The following is a 22924-nucleotide window of genomic DNA, read 5'->3' as shown; positions in this document are numbered from 1 at the left end:
TACTCTCTCTGTGTCAAATAAATAAATAAAATTAAAAAAAAAAAAAAGAGAGAGAGAGAGAGAGAAAGGAAGGAAGGAAGGTAGGTAGGTTGAAAGTCAATATATTGGCAGGCCTGGCTGGCTCAGTGGGTAAGGGCATACAACTCTTGATCTCAGGGTCATGAGTTCAAGCCCCACGTTGGGCACTGGGCACAGAGCTTAGCTAAGAAAGAAAGAAAGAAAGAGAAAGAAAGAAAGAAAGAGAAAATATTAATGCCACATATATGTACACAGACTATATACTCATATAGTACTTGATGCTGCCTCTGGTTATGCCTCACTGGTTTCTGCCATCCAAAACTGACAGTCCGATGGAGGAGACAGAGAAGAAACGAGATCGTTCTAACACAGGTAGTAGGGCCTTGATGGGGAGATAAAGAAAAGTCAGACAATGACTTTGTTCCTTTTCCTGAGCCAGATTTCCACTCAGTTCCAGGCCAGATCTTGGGGTCCGATCAGACCTCAGCAGAAACTCACTGAAACCTCTGCCAAGTGAAGTGTGTTGCCTGGACAACCTCTAGAAACCAGGTGTTCAACCCGCGGGGTACAAAGCACAAAGCAAACTGGGTCCTCCCCTCACTAGGGAGCTATCGGAGCGGAAATCTCAGCTCTCTGTGGGGACCCAAAGCTGGGGAGGAAGTGCCCCCCCTCACTCAGCCCTGGCTGGCTCAGCAGTTTGCCACCCCCCCCAAGGGACCTGGGGGTGGGGTGATATCAAGGCCACAGACATATCCGTCTGTCAGGGGACCATGGCTCCTAGACAAAGGTGATGTCCCCAGAGACACTCAGATACACCAACAGACGACTTCCGCCTCCCCCCACTCCTCCACCTCCTACTTCTGGGTCAACCCCAGGTCTTGGCGGTCAGCTGAGGGAATGGGCTGGAAAAAGAACTGGAAAACACTGCAATCCTACACTTCCTGATGGTCTGGGAGGTCAAGGGGAAAGCTGAGCCCTGGGGGGGGGGGGGCGCGCCTTGAATCAGAGAACAGTGGAAGAGGAAGGAAACGAGGCCCTTTTCTTGGGGAGCTCCCAGGCCGGGGAAACGAAGAGAAGGAAGAGACTTGGAGCAGCCTCCATTAATTACAGGGCCGCGGACAATAATGGCCAACGCTCCCACAACGCAGACAGACGGGGCTGGGCGCGGCTCTACAAGTCCTCGCAGCTGGGGGGGGGGCATTATTATTGTCATCATCCCATTATTTTTAATAGACCTCAGTGTTTAGAACAGTTTAAGGTTCACAGCAAAACTGAGCGGAAAGTACAGAGATTTCCCATATACCTTCTGCCCCCACACAGGCACGGCCTCCCCACCACCGAGTTTCCACCCAGGGGCTGCATTTGTTACAGCGCTGAAATGTGGAGGCCCCCAGAGCCCGTAGTTTGCGTTGGAGTTCACTCCTGGCATACGTTCTATGGGTTTGGATGAATGTATGGCCGATGACCCACCATTATCCTCCTTTCACAGTGAATAGTTTCACTGCCGGGAAGGTCCTCTCTGCTCTACCAGATCATCCCTCCCGCCCGCCCCCCCGCACCAGCCCCTGGCACCACTCATCTTTTTACTGTCTCCAGAGTTTTGCTTTTTCCTCATCACCCCATTTTAAAGACGAGGAAACCAAAGCACACAGCAGTGGTGGGACTTGAACTAGATCTCTCTGCTCTGCTGCGCATCCCGAGCCCCTGTCCTAGTCCTGAGGCGGTGACCGCCCCCCCCCATCCCTGTCCTAGTGGGTCGGAACAGAAGGGCAGTGCTTACCTACCGGTCAGGACCGCATCCATCCCTGGTAGGATGGGGAACCTTCTTCTCCTTAATCCCTCCATCCTCCCTGGGCCTCCCCTCTCCTCCCCAGCCCCCAGCGCTTGGTTTTTGGCAGGAGGAACCGCATGAAGTGTCAGAGACAGGTCCCAAGTTTCTCCTCGTCGTCATCGCAGCACTGGGGGAAGGAGCCCCAACTGTAGAGAAGCTTTCCAGATGCTAATTTTGGCAGGCGGCGAGGCTGCGGCCGCCTGGTCTCCTCCTTGGGCTCGGGGCCCACCCTCCGCTTCGGGGATGGGGCGGGAAGCCTGCCGATGGAGGCCAGTCCCTGCACATCTGCAGCAGATACAGTCTCGGGCCTTCTAGAGCTTTCTCTGGATGAGGGAGGCAACAGTTGGGGAGCTGGGCACGTCAGAGGCCAACTTTGCAGCCAGCCCCCCCACCCCAGCACTTATATATAATGTGCCAGTTCCTGTCAAAAGTGCGCAGCAGCTCCCTCAACTAGAGAATGGCTAGACAAACCGCAGGGCACCCTTCTATAGAAGACCACTCAAGGACAGAGTATCGGTGACCTCGAGTTCCAAAAGTAAGGAGCTAGCGACATAGAACAAAATGCGTGACTCCCCGGTGCATTCTTTTTTTTTTTTTTTTAAGACTTTTCTTTATTTATTTGACACAGAGAGACAGCCATAGAGGGAACACAAGCAGCGGGTGTGGGAGAGGGAGAAGCAGACTCCCCACTAAGCAGGGAGCCTGAGGTGGGGCTCGATCCCAGGACCCCAGGATCATGACCTGAGCTGAAGGCAGACACTTAACGACTGAGCCACCCAGGCACTCCCTCCAACGCCTTCTAAGGAGGGAAAATAGCCAGACACAAAAGGCTATGTACTGGATAATTCCATTTCTATGACATTTAGAAAAGGCCAAACTAGAAGGATGGGGAACAGACCGGTGGTTTGCAGGGAGCTGGGGACAGTGGGAGGAACTGCCTAGGAAGGGCTCAGCGGGGAGTAGATTTTCGGTGATGAAATCATTCCCTCTCTTGCTTGCGGTGGTGGTTACGTGATTCTATGTCTTTGTGAGAGCTTGCAGAACTGTACCCCAAAAAGGGAAGACTTTATGTTATTTCGATGGTATCTTTAAAAAAAAAAAAAAAAACAAACTGTAGGGATGCCTGGGTGGCTCAGTTGGTTGAGCAGCTGCCTGCGGCTCAGGTCATGATCCTCAGCGTCCTGGGATCGAGTCCCACATCGGGCTCCTTGCTCGGCGGGGAGCCTGCTTCTCCCTCTGCCTCCATCTGCCAGTGCTCGCGTGCTCTCTCTCTCTCTCTTTCTGACAAATAAATAAAATCTTTAAAAAAAAAAAACTGTATTTGAAAACAAACAAAACACAAATCCCTCCCAGCTGCATTACATCCGTCAAGGTCTACACAGGGACCTCGATGGACAGAGGGGATTTAGTGCAGGGGTTGGTTATATAGATAGGAAACCCCAGTTGGGGAAGGGGTTGCGTAGACTATTTAGAAATAAGCAAATAGGGAGGCTGTGCCCAGTGGGAGCCACTCTCCGTGCAGGTGGAGAGAAATATCCTGACTCTCCCTAGTCTTCTGCCCTCCAGTCGTCCTCCAGGATCCGCCATTGGCTAAAGGTGGGCAGGAGCCCACGGGCAAGGGGATGGCCTATGCCAGGGTCAGCCCCTCGCCATGGGGCAGGGTGGAGCAGGGAATGGATGGGCTGAATGTACCTAGGCCCTAGGCGAACACAAAACATGCGAGGGTGGGGTAATTATACTCCCATTTTACAGAGGAGGAAACTGAGGCCTGGGGAGCCCACGTACCCTGCCCCAAGGGGTTCAAGGCCTTTTTTTCTGCACTACTTCCCATCTGGCCCCGAACTGAAGGGAACTAAAGGGAATGGAAATGTCTATGCAAATCAGGCCCATCCCCGGGGGCTCTGGGGGCTGCTGCAATGGGAGACTCTGGTCTTCATGCTTGGCGGTCACCCGCAAACAGAGCCGCAAACAAACACACAGATGTTTTGTCAATGATGAGGGAGCGGCTCTCCCCAGTAGGTCAAGGTCCCTAGTCAAGCCTGCAGCCACGCCCCGTACCTCCTCTCCGAGAGCTGCCCCCCATACTCTATCCTTGACCTCTGGCCTTTGTGAAAACCATTGCACCTTGATGGGGGACTAGAAAAGACCAGATGTTGGGGGGGGTTCCTCCAACTTCCGATGCCTGCTCTCTAAACTGCTATCATGCCCACGGTCAGCAGGGATCTTCTCTGAGGTGCAAGGCGACATTGGCCACACACCACTGGGGACAGAGGTCACCTGCCATTGAGCCTTTGATCCACAGGAGGGGGCCAGACACGTCAACCTTTGACCTCCATCCTGGCTTGGGCCAAAATGGCCAAACTTTGAGCTTTTCAGTATGCAGGTCTCGAGGTCATTATTTCCCTTTCATTAAGGCTCACTCACAGTCAACATGCTGCTAGAGGCGTCCTATGCAAACTTCTTTCTCTACATCCCATTGTTCAGTTACCAGGTACTGAGAACCTACTGGATGCCTGGCACTCTTCTTAGCAAGGAGACCCAGCAAGAAACAAAGACCCCATCCTCCAGGAGCTGGTGTTCTCGTGGAAGAGGCAGTCAAGAATCAAGATGAACAAGAATGACATCATCTGTTAGAATGGGGTAAGCGTACTGGTGTATGAAGAATGTGGGGTAGGAAGGGAACAGTGACTTTAGACCCAGTGTCACCTGAGGTAATTATTTGAGTAAAGACCTGAAGGAGGTGAGGGAGTGAGTCATGCAGATATTTAAGGATGAGAGGTCCAGGCAGAGAGAAGCACCCGTGCAAAGGCCCTGAGGTTGACATGGGATTGACCAGTTCTGGTGAGAAGACCAGTGTGGCCTAAACCACAGAGTAATAAAGGGGGAAGGTGGGAGGAGATGAGGACAGGTCCTGCAAGGCCTTGTGGGCTGCAGCAAGGACTTTGGCTTTTGCTCAGGGTAAAATGAGAGACACGAGGGTTCTGAGCAGAGGAGGGATGTGATCTAACTCGTGTTTACAGGCTCCTTCTGAGGAGGGAAAAACACGGTGGGGGGTGGACGTGGAAGGAAAAGAGAATTCTGATCGTTCACTCAGCTCAGGAGGGGAGGGTCCCACTTATCCGGCTAAGCAGACCAGACTCCGAAAGAGCTAGCAAGTTGTCTAGGGGTACTCAGCCACTTAGCGGCACCTTCTCGATGTGAGCGTGTGTCTCTGTGACTACAGTGTCATTGGGTAAATAATCTCTTTTTTTCTTTTTCTTTCTTTCTTTTCTTTCTTTCTTTTTTTTTTTTTTTTTTTTTTGGTATCTTATGTTCCTGTGGCATCAGGGGCAAGGGGGGTGGTAGAGATCTTGAGACCCAGGAGACAAAGGGAGGACTTTCTCTGTTTCTGGTAATACCCCTGCAACAGGATTTTGAGCAAAGGAATTCACTCAAGAAACATGTCTTGAGCCCCTACTGCGTTACAGCTACTATCCTGGATGTTGGAGCTACAGCAGGGAAGGACACTGAGCAAAACTTCTGTCCTGGGGGAGTTTACATTCTAATGCGGGAGACAGACAAAAAGCATTAAAAACCAGGAAATTACATAGGATGTTAGAAGAGAGATACTGATGGGGGGGGGCAGGATAAGGGGGTCTGAAGGGCCAGGAGTGGGGATTTCAATTTTGAATGGGGTGGTCAGGACAGGCTTCTTGGAGGAGGTGACATTTGAACAAATAACTGAAGGAGGTGAGAGAGAAAGCCATGTGGAACTCTGGGAGAAGTATGTTCCAGGCAGAAGAAACAACAGTGCAAAGACCCTGCGGTGGGTTCAACTTAAATGATTGAGTTGCCATCAGGAAGGTCCAGTCACCCCTGGCTCCTGCCGCTCTCTCCCCACTTCTGGTCTTTGCAACTTTGTTCTTTCAAAACATGTTTTCTCCTCTGGACAAACTCCTGATGGACCCTCAAACCTTAGCTCTCAGGTTACAGCTTCAGAGAAGTCACCTCTAAGACCCCTGCCCCCAGGGTTTAAGAGTTCTTCCCCTGGGCTCTGCAAACACTATAGGCTTCCCTTTCCCATTCTTTTTTTTTTTCCCCCAAGATTTTATTTATCTATTTGTCAAAGAGAGAGTGCACGCTAGCAAGCACAAGCAGGGGGAGCAGCAGGCAGAGGGAGAAACTGGGGATCAGCAGGTAGAGAGAGAAGCAGACACCCAGCTGAGCAAATAGTCCAAACCGGGACTCCATCCCAGGGCACTGGAAAGGCAGATGCTTAAGAGTGAGCCACCCAGGCATCCCCTTTCCCCTATTCTGATTTTTCAACCTTCCGCACTGTGCTGTAAGTATCTCGATGTTGTCTGCTCGATTTACCTATGCAGTACCAGTAGGTGCCTAATAAATCATTAAGCAAGTGCTGTTCCATCATTTGCTACATAGTATCCAAACTTCCTTCCACAGGACAGACTAGTAAATCTGCATATAAAATCCTAAACTGGTTCTGGGAGGAGACACACAGCTGGTTGTGGTGGTGGCTTTTGGGAGGGGAACAGGGAGGGGCAGGATCATAGATCGCAGGAGACACTTCACTCTAGTTCATACTCCTGTAGTTGTTGAAATTGTCTTTACCTGGTGTGTGAATTACCTACGCAAATATAAAATGAATAAATAAAATTCTACAACATAAAGGATTGAAAGAGCTTTCTAAATTGCAGAGTGGGCAGAGTTTTAAATATGCATTCACAATTATTCTAGCAGGAATAGAACACACAATGAAATACATTGTAAATTTTTATTAATACTACACAAAAATATCCATGTTATATATCAGACGCAAACAAAACAAAACAAAACAAAACACCCACCCACGTCTTTAGTAGGTATTCGAGTCCGCTAGGTCCACCCCATCCCTGCCTTGGCTCTTAACTTGTTTTGATGACAAAATTCACCTTCAGTAGTAGTAGTGGTCGTAGTCGTAGTCGTAGTAGTAGTAATACCATTAAGTGTTCGCTTTGTGGTAGGCATGACTTCATTGAATGAAGCCTCACGACCCCTCCATTTTCCAAATGAGGAAACTGAGGGCTCCCAGAACTCGTTCTAGGTCACTGCGCTCCTGGTCCAGGCCAGCCAGGTGACCAGGCTCCGCGAGGCAGCTAAGGCTGCTACGGGTTCATGACGCCCCCTGGAGGCCGCCTGGGGAACGTGGCAAAGAACCTAAAAATGAATTATTTGGATTTCAGTTGTAAGAGTGCGCAACGAGGGAGGCCATCCAGGGTCTGCGGGCTCCCCACCTTGCTCTGTTTGCGGAGAGAGGTCTGAGAGGGGACAGGACCCTGTCTAGGAGGTGAAGACACAGACCTAATCTGTGTTTTGAGGGGAAAGATACCCCTCTACCTTGGGGGATCTGAGAGGCACGGTCCCACAGCCTCAATACTTAGGGTTTTCAGCGACAGACGAGGTGGTCCTACACATAAACAAACACACGAAACCACTTTATCGAGAACCGAAAAACCACCGCGGAGAGTCCGGGAAGCTAGATGGAGCGGGAGCTGGGCATGGAGGGCTTGACCGACACTAAAAGCGTAACAGGTATTGGTCATATTCTTTTAGTGCCCGCCCCAGGACCGCCCAGCCATAGGCGGGCCACTTTTCCAGGCTTAACGCTCATTGGCTAAACCAGGAGCGTACCTATTCGGCAGGGAGGCCTCATTGGCTGGATTCCTGCACAGGCCCTTTGGGGGCGGGACCCAGAAAAAAAAAGTGTAGGGCCTATGGAAGGGGCGCGGCTTCTCGATGTAAGGTCACGTGTTTCCAGGCGTTGCCGGGGTGGAGGGGGGGGGCTCCTTTAGGCCGGGCGTGAAAATTGGAGCCTGGGGGTTAGTTTTGGGGCGGAGATGGAGGCACGCTGGGCCAGGCTCCGCCGACGTCGCTCGTGCATACTCAGTTTTCCACCGCCGATCCGAGCGGGGTGTGCGGTGTCGCCGGCGTGATGTCATCGCTAGGCGCCGCGCGCAGCCAGAAGGAGCCTTGACCTCGCGGCGGGGGCTGCGCGACAATGCTGCAGCTACTGCGGGCCGGGGCGCGCTCCTGGGTTCGGCCCGCGGGCTGCCGGGTGAGGCAGGGGACTGGAGACGGGAGCGGAGGACAAAGGTTGGAGGTTCCGGGGGTCGTTTCTTACACTCGCCCCCCGTTTACAGGGCTTGAACGCGCTGGCGGAAGAAGCAGCACCCCAGGCGGCGAAGCCAGAGTCGGTAGCCAGCGCGGGTGAGGTTGCCAGGGTCTCTCTAGGAGGGGCGGCAACCGGGAGGCCTGACGCTTGGCCCTGACCGGTGACCTCCCCATCGCTTCAGGTCCCCAGGCGCCCGTGCTGCGCAGGTGCGAGCTCCCGGTACCCGCGTCCCGGCGCCCGGTGCAGGCCTGGGTGGAGTCCCTGCGGGGCTACGAGCAGGAGCGCGTGGGTCTGGCCGAGCTGCACCCCGAAGTTTTCTCCACAGCGCCCAGGTGGGTGGGAGTGAAATGGTGAACTGAGTTCCGGAGGGAGAAGGAGCGGGGTTTGAGCCTCAGCGTCTTCACGTGCCAAAAGGGGACGATGGTTTTCCCTGCCAAAGAGTTACGTGAGGTTGAGGTCTAAGAGTTAACGTCCTGGAAGTTAAGGTCGCAGAATTCTGGAGCCTGAGTGACTCAGTTCGAATCCTGCCTTCCCTCTTGTGTTTCAGTGTCCCCATTCTGTCAGACCTCAAGAGGTTTCTGTGATGATGAAATGAGTTAATTCTGGCCCTAATAAGTCATACAGATATGTTGACTATGGTTGCTGTTACTGAATTTTGCAAAAATAAGCACTAACAATGGTTATGCCCTGGCATAGCCTATTTGCATTTTGGTTAAGTAGATCCTTAGAGCGACCCTAGGATAGGGTTCAGTTACTCTTGCTTTGTGGACAAAGAAACTGAGCACAGACAGGGTAAGAAATTTGCCCAAGCTCACACAGCTTGGAAGCTTTAGAACTGGGATCTCAGCCTTATGTGGGCCAACTCCTTGGGCTGGTTTATCGCTTGCCAAGGTGTATGTTGCCCCTCAGTTGCTTCCTATCAGGCACATAATAAGTGCTGTTAGTTTATTACTGTTATTGATATTGGCGTGGTTTGCCCCTTGCTTTTAGAGTCCCAGTCTAGTAGAGAGTGACAAAAGAAATTTAAAACAACATATTTCGTGTATTCTGTAAATACTTAAAAAGCATCTGCTACGTGCCGCGTTCCATTCTGGGTGTTGGGAATTCAGCAGGGAGTGAGCACCAAAGGTTGCTGATGTTGCCTACAGTGCAGAGCAGGGCTCCGCGAACCTCTTCTCCAAAGGGCCAGATAGTAAACATTTTAGGCTTTGCAGGCTCTTCTGTTGCCATGACAACGACTCCTCTCTGCTGATGTAGTACAAAGGGGCAATAGGCAGTTTGTAAGCAAAAGCACATATTTACAGAAACAGGCAGCAGGCCAGATTTGGCCTACTAGCCCTAGTAGCTTGCCAAGCCCTGGCAAGCTTCCCCAGCGGTCATGTCCAATGTAGCCCCATAATGTGAGTCATGTGTGTAGTTTACATTTTGCTGGTAGCCACGTTAAAAAAAAAAAATAGGAAGAAACAATCTATTTAATTTAACCTGATATATCTAAAACAGTGTATTTCAACATGGGGCCCTGGCCACATTTCAGGGGGTCGGTAGCCACAGTGGCCAGCGTGCAGGGCTAGAGAGGAAAATCAGTCCCTAAAGAAGGTCGCAAGGAGTAAGTTGTAACGATAGGAAAAGAGTAAGGTACTGTGAGAAGGTGGAAGAGGTGGCTCTCTTCTTTTTTTTTTTTTTTTTTAAGATTTTATTTATTTATCTGATAGACAGAAATTACAAGTAGTCAGAGAGGCAGGCAGGGAGAGAGGAGGAAGCAGGCTCCCCGCTGAGTAGAGAGCCTGAATGCAGGGCTCGATCCCAGGACCCTGAGACCACGACCTGAGCCGAAGGCAGAGGCTTTAACCCACTGAGCCACCCAGGCGCCCCGAAGTGGCTCTCTTCTTAGCAAGGAGGCTCCTCTCGGAGATGTCTGGGCTGAGACTTACTGGCTAAGGAGGAACCAGCCAGAGGAAGAGTGTTTCAGGCAGAGGGAACAGCGAGCACAAAGGCATAGAGGCTGGACCCCATTTCACAGAATGGAAATGGAGTGGGCCTGGAGGTGGTGTGAGATGGGGCAGAGAGAGGCGGGGGCAGATCACACAGGGCCCTGGAGCTGGATGGTAGGAGCCCCTGTTTTCGTCCGGTGAGGTGGGGGAGGGCTTTAACTGGAGGCGGGCCTTTCACGGGCTCTTCTTTCTCCGTAGGTTGGATATCTTGCACCAGGTTGCCATCTGGCAGAGGAACTTTAAGAGAATTGTGAGTGGCCGAGTGGGGTGAGGTTGGCAGGAGGCGGCAGAGGAAGCTCCTTGGTTTGTCTTCTCTGGACTGCTAGGCTCTTCTGAACCACTCACTGATAGGTGACTGGCCAGGTGTTTTCTGAACACCCACCGTGCATTAGGGATTGTGCTAGCGGACAAGACAGACAAGATCCCTGCCCTGATGAAGCTCATAGCCTCGTCAGAGAGGTGAACGGGAGTCAAGTAGGCAAGCTTGTAAATATAGGACAAAGGAGGTTGTCCCGGAGGAAAAGAGACATTTAACCTCAGGTGTGTAGTAGGTGCTAACTAGGTAAAGGAGGCAGTGGCGCTAGGGTAGAGGTAGTGGGAACAGTATGTGCAAAGGTCCTGCGGCAGGGACAACGGGGAGCCTGGTGTGGCTACAGAGGTCAGCAGGAGCAGTGGTGAGTAGTTTGGATTAGTTTTTTTTGCCAAGTACATGGAAGAAGCCATTATCAATCAGGGTCTCTCTGCTTTCCATCTGCTTATCTCAGAAGTCGGGTGAGTCCTCTCCCTACTCACACCCTCCCTGGCTCACCATAGTCCTAGGAATGAAGTCTTTAGCTTGGCATGAAAGTCTCTCATCATCTCCCCACCCCATACCTCTCCCTGATTTTTCTCTAGCCTCTACGCACGTTTCCCCACACCACACCTTCCTTTTAGTGGTCACCACATTAAAATCATTCAAAAAATGCAGAGTGACTACCATGTGCCAGGCAGCAGAGCCCCGCCTTTCTGAGGCTGACATTCTGGAGCCAATGAGGGAACTGTCGATTTCTTTATCGTCTCTCTCCCCAAGTTCTGTGTGCTTGTCCCGATGGAGCCCTAATCTCTGTCCCTCCTGTTGTGGGGCTCCCCAGTGGCGAGCCCCCACTGCCCAGCTCACTGCTGTCTTCCCAGGCCCGGGCCCTTTCAGCCGCGACAGTGTCTGCCTCGGGAACCTGACCGCCCACCTCCTCCCTTTGCACCCGCAGAGCTATGCCAAGACCAAGACTAGGGCCGAGGTGCGGGGCGGAGGCCGGAAGCCTTGGCCACAGAAAGGCAGCGGGCGTGCTAGGCATGGCAGCATCCGCTCCCCGATCTGGCGAGGAGGTGAGTGGGGCAGGGAGGGGAGGGACCCTGGGGGCGTCTTCACACCCATCTGGTGTGATAGCTTGTCGGTCCCATTCCTTCCACCTGGGCAGGGGCAGTAGGACTCTGGCCCTCAGACCTCCCTGCCCGTGTGCGGGTCAAAGATCAGAGAGTCGTCCACTTTCCAGCCCCCACCAGCTCTGGCCTTAGCCTCTCTCACCGGACCATGGCCACAGCCCCCTTTGGCCCTGACTGCTGTCTTGCCTCTCCTGGGCCACCCTTCACACAGCACCCAGAGTGCTTTTCCCAGTGGCTCTTGCAGCCTTTTTGGGAAGTCTGAGCTCCTCTCCTTGGCATTCCAGGCAGTGGTGCCTGCAGACCACCCCCACGCCCCACCCCCCGCCGCCCTTGTTCCTCCACATCCTCTCTGACCAGACAGCTGATGTCAGTCTCATCTCCCATTTGCCTGCCCAAGTCTTCTCATGTGTTTGGGCTGTGCCTCTTCCAGAAAGCCCTTCATGACCTCCTTTGGGTCCCTCACCCCTAACAACTGGTACCACCCCAAAAAGAGCCCTGATTTCCTCTACAGTTGAACTTCTGTCTGAAGGTGAATGACATGAGGCCGGGGATCCTGTCCATCTTCTTCCCTGATGCGCCCCCCCTGCCCCCGCCCAGGGCCCAGCAGAGGAAGGACACACAGGTAGATGGGCCTCACTCAGGGTTTGACAGCTGAGGAAATCGAGGCCCAGTGTGATAAAGTCACCTGTCCCAGGCAACGCTGGACCCAGTGTCTCCTCTCTGTCCCTCCCCGAGGCCCTGTCCCCTTTGCTGATTCGGTTTGCCTGCTGGCAGCCTCCCTGCACCAGCCACTGTGAGAAATTTCTGTACTCTACACCCAGCTGGGGTCCTCACCTGTCCACACATCTCTGTCCCTGCAGGAGGCATTGCCCACGGCCCCCGGGGCCCCACGAGCTACTACTACATGCTGCCCATGAAGGTTCGGGTGCAGGGCCTCAAGGTGGCGCTCACCGTCAAGCTGGCCCAGGTACGGGCCAGATCCCACCAGGAGCTGCTGGCCTGGTTGGGGGGGGAGGCTGTGGGGGCTGGAGAGCTCAGGCAGCTTCTGGGGGGCCTGTCAGGGGCTCAGCCCGTCCATTCTTCCTACTAGGATGACCTGCACGTCGTAGACTCCCTGGAGCTGCCGACCTCCGACCCCCAGTACCTGACAGAGCTGGCCCGATACCGTCGCTGGGGGGACTCTGTGCTTCTTGTGGACTTGTGAGGGTGCGGGGCAGGGCAGGGGTGGGGGCGCTGGGTGCCATCCTCTGCGGGGTTCACCTCCTGACCTCTGTTTCAGAGCCTATGAGGACATGCCCCAGAACATCGTGGCAGCCACCTCCGGCCTCAAGACCTTCAACCTGATCCCAGCTGTCGGTGAGCAGAGGGCAGTTCTCCCCGCCTCCAGGTCCCCCGCAGTCCGTGGGCGAGTTCAGATTCTGTACCTGCCACCTCCTCAGTCCAGCCCTTACCTCCCCCAGACAGAGCATCCAGAAAATGCCATCCTTTTTAAAAAGGCTCTGTCCAGGCTTGGGTCATAGTGCTGGGCGTGGAGTGAGTGGACCGGCTGCTGGCTGCCCTCATCCGTCTCCTCCCTCCGAAATGCTGGGAGGTGGGATCCAGTCTGGCTTGGGCATGTCACACCCATCACCACACTGACTAGTCCCTAGAGCTCTTTCTCCGTCTCCTGATTCCATGACTGACTTCCTCCCGGACAATTGCCCCTGGGGGTCTCACCTTGGCTCCTTGAACTCCTTGCTTCTTGTGGCTCAGGCCCCAGACCATGCTGTCACCCTCCATTCATTTCTTAGCTCACCCTGTCGGGTCTGACTTCAAACATAGCAGGAATTCCACTTCTTACCCCCAATACCCTGATCTCCCTCCTGGCCCTGGCCCTGGCTCCTGCTCTCGTCTGCAGCCTAGTCTCCCCAGCACAGCCACCAGAGGGCGCCCGTGAGCACCCGGGCCCCGCCCCTCCCTCCTCTGCCCACAGCCCTCTGCGGTTCCCCACTCCCTTCTGGGTCAAGGCCCAAGTTCATCCTGAGGCCCACAGGATCCTCCACAACCTGCCCAATCCTCTCCCTGCACTCCTTGCCTCTTCTGCTTGTCCCGCTCGCTCGCTCACTGCAGCCACACATTCATGCCTCTGCTCCCTCTGGAGAGGGTGGCGAGGATCACAGCCCCAGCGCAGAGCAGAGCCAGGCACGCAGGAGGCTCTCGATCAGAAGCGGAGCTGAGGACCGTCCCTTGCCCAGGGTCTTGCCATCAGTGAGCCGCTGAGCCAGGGCCCGAGCCTAGCCTGCAAGATCTGTGAGCCCGTGTCAGACCACAAGGGGCAGCGCTGGGAGGGCTTGCTTCCTCGAGGAGGCCATGGGCCCCCAGAGGTGGTAGGCAGCCCAGCCCGGACCGCATCTCCGCCCCCCACTCCCAGGCCTGAACGTGTACAGCATGCTCAAGCACCAGACCCTGGTCCTGACCCTGCAGACCGTCGCCTTCCTGGAGGAGAAGCTGCTCTGGCACGACTCGCGCTACACGCCTCTCTACCCCTTCCGCCTGCCCTACCGTGACTTCCCCTGAGCCCCAGTCCTCTGCCCTCGGGGGCCCCTCAGCCGCCCTCTTCCTGGACCCCTCCGTGCCGGGTTCTTGCCCTGAGCCAGGCCAAACCCCCAGCAGGCCTGGGACCCTCGTGCCCACCCTGTGAGAGCAGGGCCGCACCGCCCGAAGCCCCTCATCCCCGTGCAGCCGTGCGCAGAGTGGCCGAGCAGGCGTCACCACCAGAGAGGGGCAGCTCGGCACATGAGCCCCACCGGCCTCTGGCCCCAACATTCTCTTTCATTTTTAACATTCTTTTTTTTTTTTTTTAATAGAACGGCTCATTGCCATTTTGTAAATACTTCCACTTGGCACGTCTGGCTCTTTCCTCAGTGCTAGGTGCTGCTAGGTACCTCTCTTCAAGGGGCAACCGCAGGGCTGTTTATTTCGACGACCCACAGTCCGCTTCCCCAGGATGAGTCAGGCTCCAGGAGCATGCAGGGGAGTGGCGGCACCGCTGTGCCCAGGAACCCGCTCCCGTTGCCTCCCCACTGCCCAGGGCTGCCCCCGAGAATTCACATCCCCGATGGGGCTCGTGCTGCCCTTGGCCATGGCCCTGCAGGCCAAGCAGGGGGGTTGATTCTACAAAAAGGAAATGTAAACCTGAAGCTTTTGTCATAATGATTTCCCCCAAGCAGAGTCTGAATCCCTGTGCTCAGTAAATGAGCAAATAAACACACTTTTTAAACACTGAACGGGCATCCTAATTGTGGAGTCTGCTGATAGCTGCTCCCCAAGCTGATTTTCTTGTAATAGTCCTAACACAGACGACCATGTGGTCAGTTTCCTTAAAGTCAGACAGAACGGACATCGGCGCGTGTCGGTCTAGCCAAGGCAGGGGGCGGTGACCACCCATGGGCTAGGCAGCCCCTTGCCAAGAACGTCTCTGGAATGCGTCTCTGGGGAGTGCCTTCAGAGCTCGCAGCACATTCTTTAAAAATCCTCACGGATAAAAACTTTGATCCTTAAAGCACCAGACTTGACAAAGTAAAAGAGCCATTTGGAGCCGGTGCGAGGATGGGTGCAGAGGGCCGGTGGGAAATGTCCCTTGGGCTGAAGCCAAACTGTTCCCTGCCTCTCCCTGTGCCTCTCACCGGCCACGTGGGGACGCGAGGCTTGGCGTAAGACCCAGCTGTTCTGATAGCGCCCAGACGAGTCTAGATCATCGTAGCTAGAAGGCAGGCTGCTTAGTTGTCCACCTCACGGCGGTCAGGAAACAGCAAAGCCAACTGACCCCCCCCCCCACCCCGCCTCCCGCCACGGACTTTCCAGAGATGTGTTGGAACCTGTTCAACCATACCGGAAACCTACAGCCAGACCAAGGATGAAAAAAGGCATTAAAAAAAAAAATTGATCTGAGTGGCGCCTGGGTGGCTCAGTCGGTTAAGCATCCGACTCGGTGTTGGCTCAGGGCAGGATCTCAGAGCCGCGGGATTGAGTCGTGTGTCAGCTCCGCTCGGGGAGTCAGGAATTCTCTGTCCCTCCCCCAAGTCAGGAGCATGTGCGGGCTTTCTCTCTCTCTCTCTCAAATAAATCGGGCGGTGGGGGGCCGCGGGGGGGAGCGGATGCCTGGGACGCCAATTGTTGGCATCTGCCTTTGGCTCAGGTCATGTTCCCAGGGTCCTAGGATCGAGCCTCCTGACAGGCTCCTTGTTCTGCGGGAAGCCTGCTTCCTCCTTTCCCCCTCCCTGCTTGTGTTCCCTCTCGCTGTGTTTCTCTCTGGCAAATAAATAACCTTTAAAAAAAGAAAAAAAAAAAAGATGATCTGATACTAGAATGTGTTTTCAAGTAATTGGGAGGCAGCGTGTGTGTTGGTCTCCTGGGCTGCCTGAACCAAGGACCACAGCCTGGGGGGCAGAATTAACAGAAACATACTGTCTCGTGGTCCAAGAAACTGGAAATCGAAGATCACGCTGTTGGCCGGGGCGTTCCTTCTGAAGCTGCGAGTGAGACCCTCTGTCCCATCTCTCTTCCCCAGCTTCTGGTGGTTTGCTGGCGATCCTTGCTGTTACTGGGTTCATGGTCACCCCAAGGTCTGTCCTCCAGATTCCCCCTTTATTTATTTATTTATTTATTTATTTGTTTGTTTGTTTGTTTGTTTGACAGAGATTACAAGTAGGCAGAGAGGCAGGCAGAGAGAGGAGGAAGCAGGCTCCCTGCTGAGCAGAGAGCCTGAGGCGGGGCTCTATCCCAGGACCCTGGGATCATGACCCGAGCCGAAGGCAGAGGCTTTAACCCACTGAGCCACCCAGGCACCCCCAGATTCCCCCCTTTTTATAAGGACCCCGGTCATGTTGGGTTAGTGCCCCGCCTCCCCTGCCGCCACCCGGCCTCAATAACAAACCTCAACTTACGCATTTGCAGGTCCTGGGGGTTAGCACTTTTACTTTTTTCTTGCAGGGTAGGGTGGGGGGTCGGGTGGGGGGGAATTGATCCCATGAAGCCGTTTAAGGGGAGAAATGAAACCAGATCAGCCGTGAGGACCATGGAAGCTGGCACAAGCGGCTTCACCGCTCGTCCCCTGCTGTTGTCTGTGTTGGGAATTCTCCACTTGATCTTAGCCAAAAGGCCGAGAAGCAATTGTGTTGGAAATTCTCTATAAAGAGCCTTTTTAAGAAGAAATGAGTGAAGACATTTCGTCCGGGGAGCTGTTGCTACCTTTCAGTCCTTCTCCCACCCTCTGGGGACATGGACGGACCCAGACAGAGCCCAGAGAGGGAGGGCACTTCGCAGTTAGCCATTCCAAGGCAGGACACCCAGGACTCAGGCTGAATCTGGCTTAAGAAAGTGAAAGCAAAAGCTAGAGCTGGGATCCCACTTGGAGGGCGGAGGGCGAGACCCAGGCAGCTCTCAAGGTGGGGCCAGGGGTCTGCTTACTGCTTATTTACCCAAACCAAAGATGCTCCCACACTAACCAAGGGATCTCTAGAAAAGAAAACCTCAGAGCCCCTCAAAACACGTACCCACCAAATCCCCCAAGGGTGCCACATTTATGTGCTGCTGGGCCATCCAGAGCTCTCACCCCGGGAAGAACTGCCCTGTCCCCTGTCTCCTCCTTCCTGCACCTGGGCAAGGAGGGATCCTCCCCCCAGGCTAGTGAGAGGGGGTGAGACAGACAGAAAGAAGGTCACCGGCAGGGAGACCAGGCCCTTCTTCCTCACTGAGGCCTCCAGCCTGGGGAGGCCTGACCCGGGCCTCCCCTCCAACACAGAGTCAAGTTCAGAGACTTGAATATGATACTGAGTTGGGCCTGAGTCGTGGGCAGACTTCTCAGCCAGGAGTGGGGCGAGACTGCAGCACAGAGTCAAGGGGTGCAGGGAGAAGCAAAGTTCTGTTTTGACTGACTTGTAAGCAACGTGAACTTCTGCTTTACGCCCTAGGGTGGCTAGGATGAGCTGTGATACCGGCGTGAACCAGATCTGTGGGAATGCAGAGGAAGCCTGTGTTTCCACCGAGGAAGTTTAAGGGGGAATTTCTCCACACTGGTTCCTCATGAAACAGACAAATTGTGACGACCGCTAACTGCCCTTGCTCTGTGCTGGCCAATCATCGCATCCAAACTAGGTTAGTGACGCCTCACATCAGCCTTCAGGGTCTGTGTTACCATCTCATTCTTCAGCTGAAACCAGCAAGATAGCCCTCCTCCCGCAGTGGGGGGAAGTGGTTTGCTCAAGGTCACAGTTCACAGCAGGGGCTCTCAGCATCCTTGACACCAGCTGTCCCGCATGCCTGCCTCCCCCCACCCCCCAGCCCTCTGCTGGGCTTGTCTGCTGGGCAGGTCAGAAGGACAGTGGGATGGGGGGGGGTGCAGGGGGAGGGGGGGGACTAGGACAACATACCATCCGCTAGGATGGCAATTATAGTAGTAATCATCAAACAGAAAATTGGTATTGATGAGGATGTAGAGAAATTGGAAGTCTTGCGTGCTTGTACGTTGCTGGTGGGAATGTAAATGGTACAGCTGCTGTGGAAAACAGTCTCAGGGCGCCTGGGTGGCTCAGTCGGTTAAGCGTCTGCCTTCGGCTCAGGTCGTGATCCCAGGATCATGGGATCAAGTCCTGCATTGGGCTCCTTGCTTGGTGGGGAGCCTCCTTCTCCCTCTGCCTCTACCTGCTGCTCCCCCTGCTTGAGTGCTCTCTCTCTCTCTCTGTCAAATAAATAAATAAAATCTTAAAAAGAAAAGAAAAGAGAAAGAAAACAGTCTAGCAGTTTCTCTAAAACTCCACTTGGAATTACCATACGACCAGCAATTCTAAGCATATTCCCAAAGGAATTGAAAAAATGTTCATACCGATGCCTGCACATGAATGTACAAAGCAGCATGGTTCCCCAGGGCCAAAAGGGAGAAACAACCTAGATGTCCGTCGATTGATGGACCGATCAACAAAGTGTCATATATGCATACAAGGCAATATTCTCCAGCTATAACCAGAAATGAGGGGGGCACCTGGGTGGCTCAGTGGGTTAAGGCCTCTGCCTTCGGCTCAGGTCATGGTCCCAGGGTCCTGGGATCGAGCCCCACATTGGGCTCTCTGCTCAGCGGGGAGCCTGCTTCCTCCTCTCTGCCTGCCTCTCTGCCTACTTGCGATCTCTATCTGTCAAATAAATAAATAAAATCTTAAAAAAAAAAAAAAGAAATGAGGTACACCCAGAACTGAAAACAGGGACTGCAGCAGACACTTGTAAGCCAGCGTTCGTGGTGGCCTGATTCACAACAGCCAACGATGGAAACGACTTGCATGACCCACCTGTTGATGAATGGATGAACAAAATGTGATATATCATTGCGGTGGACCACTCTTCGGCCGGAGAGAGGAAAAAGAGCTGCAGGATGCTACAACTGGGATGAACCTTTATGCGAGACATCCTGAACGTGATGCAGAGGGAAAGAAGCCGGACACAAAAGGCCACAGAGTGTGTGATTCCGTTTTCGGGAAATGCCCAGAATAGCCAGACCCACAGAGACAGACAGTGGAGTAGGGGTTTCCAGGGGCTGAGGGAAGAGGTAATCAGGAGGCGCCAGGTTTGGGGGGAGGGTGAGGAAATAGTCCGGAATCGAGTCGTGATGGTGGTGGTACAAGATTTTGAATATTCTAGAAAGTTGTTAAAGGGCAAAAATGTAAACTTTATAGGGGCATGTGGGTGACTCAGTGGGTTAAGCCTCTGCCTTCAGCTCAGGTCATGATCCCAGGGTCCTGGGATCGAGCCCCGCATGAGGCTCTCTGCTCAGCGGGGAGCCTGCTTCCCCCCCTCTCTCTCTGCCTGCTGCCCCTGCTTGTGCTCTCTCTCTCTCTCTCTCTCTGACAAATAAATACATAAAATCTTTTAAAAATGTAAACTTTATATTATGTGAACTTGTCTCAATTAGACACACATATGTGAATGTAAACTGGTATAGTCACTTTGAAAACCAGGATTGTGGCTCCCCCCAAATTAAAATCAGTTACTACCATACCGCCCAGCAATTTTGCTTCCGCATCAGTCGGAGGGGAACAGAGTCACTATCTTGAAAAGGCCTCTACGCCCCCATGCTACTGCAGCATTGTTTACAATACTCAAGACAGGGAAAGAGCCTAACCGTCCATCAGTGGATGAATGGACATATACATACTCACAGTGGAATGCTATTTGGCCATAAAAAAAAAAAAGAAGGAAAGCGGGGGCCCCAGTGTGGCTCAGTCGGTTAGGCATCCAACTCTTAATCTCAGCTTGGGTTTCAGTCTCACGCCCCATGTTGTAGGCATGGAGCCTACTTTAAAAAAAAAAAAAAAAAAGGACATTTTGCCATTTGCTACAACGTAGATGGACCTTGAGGTCCTTATGCTAAGTGAAATAAATCAGACAGACAACGACAAATACTGTGTGACCTCACTCACATGTGGAATCTTAAAAAAACAACACCTGAATTTATAGTTACAGAGAACAGACTGGTGCTTGCTAGAGGCAGGGGGTGGGGAAATGGGTAAAGGCGGTCAAAGGCACAAACTTCCAGTTATAAGATAAATAGGTTCTGGGGATGTAATGGACAGCCTGGTGACTAAAAAATTTTTAAGGGGCGCCTGTATGGCTCAGTCGGTTAAGCGTCTGTCTTCAGCTCAGGTCACGATCCCAGAGTCCTGGGATCGAGTCCCACATCGGGCTCCCTGCTCCGTGAGGAGCCTGCTTCTCCCTCTCCCTCCGCTGCTCTGCCTTTTTGTATTCTCTGTCAAATAAATACATAAAACCTATTACATTTTTTAAATTAAAAAATATGTATCTAGTAATAAAGTGCTGGGGAGCTGACAGTCCCAGAACGGCTTCCACCCAGCGAGGCACAGGACTGGCATAGAGTCTCCCCACCTCCAAGAGTTCCTCCATAAGACTGAACCTCAGTGACCCCAATGGATAACTCCGCTAACGCACACCTTTACTGCCTGCCTTCCCGGACTCCCCCACCCCAGGTGTTTCTTAAGATCGCCTCCCAGACAAACTGCCTGGACGCCAAGTTTTGTTTCAAGGTTCACTTTGGGGGAGAGCTTACGCTCAAACAGCTGGTAGGTATGGGAGCCTGGATTCAAACCCTCAGCTGCTCCTCATCCTGTTACAACCTTGAGGATGCGAGGCTCTGAGGACCTTTTGTAGAAATGGTGGAAGGGAATTCCGGGCTAGAGGAACAGCATGGTCCGAATGCTCAGAGACAAAAGCAGCAGCTCGCGGAAGCTGCCAGGAAAGGCAGCGCAGCCACGCGAGACCTTGGACTGAAGGGAGAAGCGGGCACGAAACCACAAAGTGGGTTGTGGCCACTTTGCCCTGTGTCCACGGCCTCTGGTCTGCAGTGGGGACAGTTGTCGGCCTGCCTGAGACTGCCTGGCACCCTGAAGGAAGCCCTGCCCTTCCTGGAAGCTTCAGTGAAGGCCTGGGGAGCCTCTGTTTTCCTTTTCCTCAAGGAAACACAAAGGGAGTGGATGACCAAGAGTGGAGACTCCTCTTGCCAACCTGTGCCCTGTTACCGCCCCATCTCCATCTCAGGAAATGGCTCTCCATCCACCCAGGGGGCTCAGGTCAGGACCCACAAGCCCTCCCTGACTCCGTTTTGTCCTCGAGGCCCAGCCAGTGCAGTTGACCCTGCCACCGAAACGGAGGCCAAATCTGACCACGTTTCCAAATGCCACCGGCCAGTGCAGGCCCCATCATTACTCACCTGGACTAGCGGAGTCACCTCCTCTGGCTTCCTGGCTTCCAGACTGTCCTCCCTGCCCCCAGAGCATAGCTCCTGCGGTCTCAGGAGGGTGCCTGTAAACACCAGAGTCAGGGCTGTCCCTGCTCTGCTCAGAACCTTCCATGGCTCCCACTTCACTGGGAGGAAAGCCGAAGTGCCCTGCAGGCCAACAAGCATGCTCTGCACGATCTCCTCCCTGCCCTCCTTTCCTCCTCCCTTCCTTACTGCACTCCAGCCACCATGGCCTCCTGGCTGTCCCTACCACAGGGCCTTTGCACGTTCAGTACTCTGCCTGGTACACTCCCTCCCTGATATTGTCACCTCCTTCCTCACCTCCCGTGGTCTTCGCTCAAATGTCACCTTCTCAGTCTGTCTCAGAGTACTCTATTTAAAAGCTCATCAATCCCACATTGCCTATTCCCTCCCGTTTTACTTCTCAGCACTAATCACAAGTAACAGCCCATGTATTTTATTTTTGTCTGCCCCCCCCACACTAAAACCACCTCTGCACAATGACGAAACTTTTGTCTTTTCTGATCACTGCTCTGTCCTTAGCACCCCTTGGAAGGATTCTTGGTATACAACAGGCGCTCAATAAATAGGGCACAGCAGGTCAGGAGAGGGGGAAAAAGGTTGGCGCTTTTATGGCTGCAAGGAAGATTTGGGCCGCGCGGGGGAGCTCGCGGCCTGCGCACTTTGGACTAAGGTCAAGGGACCCAAGGAGAGCCCGAGAAAAATCCGCCCGGGGCACCTGGGTGGCTCAGTGGGTACAGCGTCTGGCTTCCGCTCGGGTCGTGATCTCAGGGTCGTGGAGTCGAGACCCTCCTCGGGCTCCCCGCTCGGCGGGAGGTCTGCTTTCTCCCTTTCCTTCCCCTGGCTCGTGCTCTCGCTCTCAAAGAAATAAATGTAATCTTTATTGCTCTCAAATAAACAAACAAAATCTTTAGAGAAAAAGGAAAATCCGCCGGAAAATACTCCCCTCCCTCCCCGACCCCATCCCGTACGGGATTTTCCCAGGCCCTTCGAGGGGCAGCGCGTCCCCGTTCCCACTCTGCACCTTTGCTAGGCAGTTCTGGCCGGGAATTCAGCACCCACCACACCCCGCGTTGAAAGATCCCCGTGGAAATTCCTTGGGAAGGATCGGGGCGGGGGAAGGGACGCGTTTCTTGCTGATGAGTGACTCGCAGGCCCATCCTCCGGAGGAAGGGCCCGAACGTCCCCGGGGCCCCCCTCCCTTCCCCTTCTGCTGAGCGACCTCCCTGGCCCCTCCGAGTTCTCCATGGCGACGTGGCGCGCGCCCCACAACAGGAAGACTCGGGCGGCGCGGGCTGGCGCTGGGAGACTCCAGGGTCCCCACCGTCGTCGTGGTGGATGCCAAGTCTTGGGGTCACACTCGCAGGCCGAGGCCCCGGCGTGGGGGGCGTGCAGGCGGCCCCGAGGCAACGCCCCCCCGCCCCGCCCTAATGGAATCAGCGGGTGCAAACATCTGCACGTACTCAGGGCGCGCGCCCAGCGCTCAAGTTGCAGGAGCCGCGCGCAGCCCTTGGAATTTGACGGCCTCCTCTCCCCGCCCCACTTAGGGAGCTGTTTCCCCGCGCAACGGAAGGGTCCGAGCGCCCCCGTCCCTTCCAGGTTTGCTGCCTCAGTTTCCCCTGGGAACGGCTGCGGAGGACTCAGCGCGTCAGGACCACGCGGCTTCCTTCCCTTTTCTGGAAGCTGTGAAGATGTCCCCGCTGCGGAGGCCGAAA

At 54.1% G+C, this 22924-nt stretch overlaps 1 protein-coding gene across 1 annotated transcript; it reads left to right on the top strand.

Annotated features, from left to right (window-relative positions):
* The first annotated feature begins 7564 nt into the window (after nucleotides 1-7564).
* MRPL4 (mitochondrial ribosomal protein L4) lies at nucleotides 7565-14671 on the top strand. The gene is made up of 9 exons (XM_080807067.1): nucleotides 7565-7940; nucleotides 8026-8092; nucleotides 8179-8329; nucleotides 10187-10238; nucleotides 11233-11350; nucleotides 12268-12374; nucleotides 12498-12607; nucleotides 12687-12763; nucleotides 13818-14671. The coding sequence occupies exons 1-9, from the start codon at nucleotides 7884-7886 to the stop codon at nucleotides 13961-13963; spliced, it is 885 nt and encodes a 294-aa protein (XP_080663193.1). The 5' UTR covers nucleotides 7565-7883; the 3' UTR covers nucleotides 13964-14671.
* Nucleotides 14672-22924: the final 8253 nt, after the last annotated feature.

Source organism: Martes martes (assembly GCF_963455335.1).
Source record: "Martes martes genome assembly, chromosome: 1".
Classification (NCBI taxonomy): domain Eukaryota; kingdom Metazoa; phylum Chordata; class Mammalia; order Carnivora; family Mustelidae; genus Martes; species Martes martes.
Note: the sequence above shows the minus strand (reverse complement) of the source record. Positions and strands in the feature narration are given on the sequence as shown.